Raw genomic sequence first — 3175 nt, forward strand, 5'->3', positions numbered from 1 at the left:
TACACGCAAAAATAAGCCACGAAATTACGTTACCTGCCACTAAATTATATGGTCCCAACATGTATTTCGTTTTCTTTCAAAAGATCCGGCGGATTTTGTTTGAATGAAAAACCTCCTGCTTACAAAAAACCGCGTTGGAGAGTGTACAGTGATATATTTTCATTTAAAAAGAAAAATTATGGTTCCAAAATGGTTTAACTAATTTACACGGTACATATTACCTTACCTCTGCCACGAAATTATATGCTTCCAACATGTATTTCGTATTCTTTCAAAAGATCCGGCGGATTTTGTTTGGTTAGAAAACCTTATGCTTATGTTCGATAATGTTTGCATAGAAATTTAATATATCTTTTTCTGAGTTTAGATCTATGTGATTCATATTAATAATAACAATTTTTTTTTTTTAAAAACACATAGGAATAATATTTAGAACCATCTGTGTAGATCATTTTGAGAATAAGATGATGGATCAGATCCAGACAATGAAATAAATAGATAAAAAGAGCAACTAACTAACCGTTAGAAAAAACAGCTAATTTGACTAAAAATATTTCTAACAAACAAACAAAAAAACATAATCTGTTAAGTTATATAAAATGGGCATCTTTATCTTAATTACTGATTCCCTAGATATTTGGAAATCAGACAAATATAGATGGGTTAACCGTGCCCATATTTGTCTAATTGCTAAATATTTACTAATTAACAATCCAATAAGCTCAAAGATATAAAATCTTAAAATATATCAAAGATTATTGACATGAAATCACTTATTTTAAAGTTATATAAAATTCATAATTAAAATTTGATGTAAAACATTTTTCCCATGTTAAAATTGAAAACGTTTCTAATTTCAGATCAAATTTGTACCAATTAAGGGGCAAACGCATTTATCGCAAGTCCCTAGGACTCGCTCTATATTCTCTCCGTATTTAGCAAGAAGCGAAATGGGCCTTTAATTCAAAGGAAATCATGGAAACAGTCCAGGCAATGAAATTGTCAATTTATTGCCGATATTGACGATGGATACACATCAAGAAATCTGGAACAAAAAATCCACATGATAATCCTAAACTTGTGCGTATAAAATGAAAAGCGAAAGTCCTCGCAATTAAGATTGACGAGGTTGAACTTGAATGGGTTGACTTCTTAAAATTTTATAGAATCCCGATTCAAACTTGGTAACTATGGTTATATTCCTAGTTTTAGGAATTCAGATAATGTGTAAAATCTGCATAAGCCAACAATGATTCTGTTTAATGCCAAAGGTTCACAAACAAAACGAAAAGGCCATTCTCCATCAGAAGGAAAAATTGCAGTACAGTTCTTTTACAACGTGATAGAAGACAGAAGATACATAGAGTCTATATTTAAAGAGTAAAATTAACATTGGATAAATAAGCATGACACCATAGATTACATGGACGCGATGACCAAGGAAGTATAATGTTTACGCAGAACTCTTAGGAAATTGTAAATCGGAGTCCACAGATGCGCATATTCCATACCACGTCGAGGATGTGATTAGATGAGCTCCACCCCTTACACTGTGTAATATATTCGATTTTTCCTGAGACAGAAACACATTCTGTTACACCTGCTGCGTGCAAAACTTCCGTTACCGCATTTGGTCTGACTACCTTAAATAGAGGCATGGTGAGAAGCATTAGCATTCGAATTTGAATAGAATTCTACGAGTGCCTGCATGGCCTGAACCTGCATCTTAAGCGCCACGATGTAGTCCGCAGTTTCCTTTAGGAAAACGGGTGTGTCCAGTCCGCCACTTCCAGGCACGAGTAACCTTAGGGTTTGGATACGAGAACCCATTATACCTCCTGCTACTTCATCGCAATCATCCCTTGACCGTACGCGTTTAGTCCCCGTCAGCCTGGATTCCTCTTTGGGCATATGCATGCGGCAATTATCGCATGGAGAGTTCGGTTTGGAGGGTCTTGTTTTGGCAGACACTAATCTCCTTTTGCGCTGCGAATTCTCTCTGAAATCAGCAAGTCGCCGTTGGCAGCGAGATTTCCTAAGCCTGAAAAGGTATTTGCAGAAGATGGCTCGGCGCCACGCAGTTCGACCACTTGCCGTCATGGCCAGTGAGAGATCCGCAGCCAATTTGACGGCCTGATATCGAGCGGAGAGACTGGTTGCGCGTTGATCCATTCTCCCACGGCGCAGCATGACCACAAGGTGGCTCAAATATATCCGTTGGACACGGCCCATCCGTGCCGCTTGTTGCCCATGTGCAGCAGGATGTTCCATATCATAAGCAGCTAGGCAAATTTCAAAGAAACAACCACGAAACGAAACAGAGGATTTCTGTAACTCTGATGCTTTTAACTGCTCGACCGTGGTGTATAGAGACAGGCCTCTGCCTCAATGTGCGTATCACAATGTAGGGCTAGATGGTGACGCTTCAAACTGTTACTGGTTGCCGTACCATGTTACCATGTGAAGTAGTTGCAGGACCGGTGTTGCTTCCTTTGACGAAACGCCCAACAGTAATGGCATTGATGGGAACAGTGATGTAGGATAGGCCACATGCACTCCACAAAGTTAAGTCACCTTTCGAAATAACAAAAAAAATTGAGTTAAGTTCAGCTTTCGAAATAAAAAATAAAATTTGTTCGTAATTTGGAGCATTTTGCTTCGATATGGCAAACTCGGAAACCCAGTTTTCTTAAGACCTTGTCTTTTCATAATGGATTCTGCCTAGGTACACATGGGTCATTTGACTAGATGCAATGTATAAATGGAGTCCTACTACCTAGGCTGAAGTAGATCATTGATTAGATCCTCTCTATGAAATTGAGGAACGCACATGTTTTAAATATTATAACATTGGATACCTTAATCTAAATGTTTAATTTTTTTCATTTTTCATATACATATATTTAATGAATATTATACTAAATTTGATTCGAAATAATTGAAAATAACAAATTTAAATTATTAAATGGATAGGCTATAAATATTTAAAATAAATATTTTAAATAATAATAAAATATTTCACTAAAAATTATATTATTAAAATAAAAAATATAACATATTTAAGTTTAATATAGATGAAATAAAGGGTGAGTTAGAAAAATGGAAGTAATGTGAGGGTTTTTTCGGGGGATCTCTAGTAGCTTTGCAGATCAATTTTTTTTCCCTGGAAGCTTTA

At 36.2% G+C, this 3175-nt stretch overlaps 1 protein-coding gene across 1 annotated transcript; it reads right to left on the bottom strand.

The window, feature by feature from the left end:
* Window positions 1-1549: 1549 nt before the first annotated feature.
* On the bottom strand, window positions 1550-2141 carry LOC149231161 (uncharacterized). Its single transcript, XM_089376210.1, has one exon. The coding sequence runs from the start codon at window positions 2098-2100 to the stop codon at window positions 1645-1647; it is 456 nt and encodes a 151-aa protein (XP_089232336.1). The 5' UTR covers window positions 2101-2141; the 3' UTR covers window positions 1550-1644.
* Window positions 2142-3175: the final 1034 nt, after the last annotated feature.

This window comes from Pinus tabuliformis, chromosome J, assembly GCF_031772625.1.
Source record: "Pinus tabuliformis cultivar Carrire ecotype Pingquan chromosome J, CPIR1, whole genome shotgun sequence".
Lineage (NCBI taxonomy): Eukaryota > Viridiplantae > Streptophyta > Pinopsida > Pinales > Pinaceae > Pinus > Pinus tabuliformis.

Excerpts from the sequence above, each read along its gene's own strand:
- LOC149231161 (XM_089376210.1), bottom strand. The coding sequence starts at position 2,100 with ATGACGGCAAGTGGTCGAACTGCGTGGCGCCGAGCCATCTTCTGCAAA.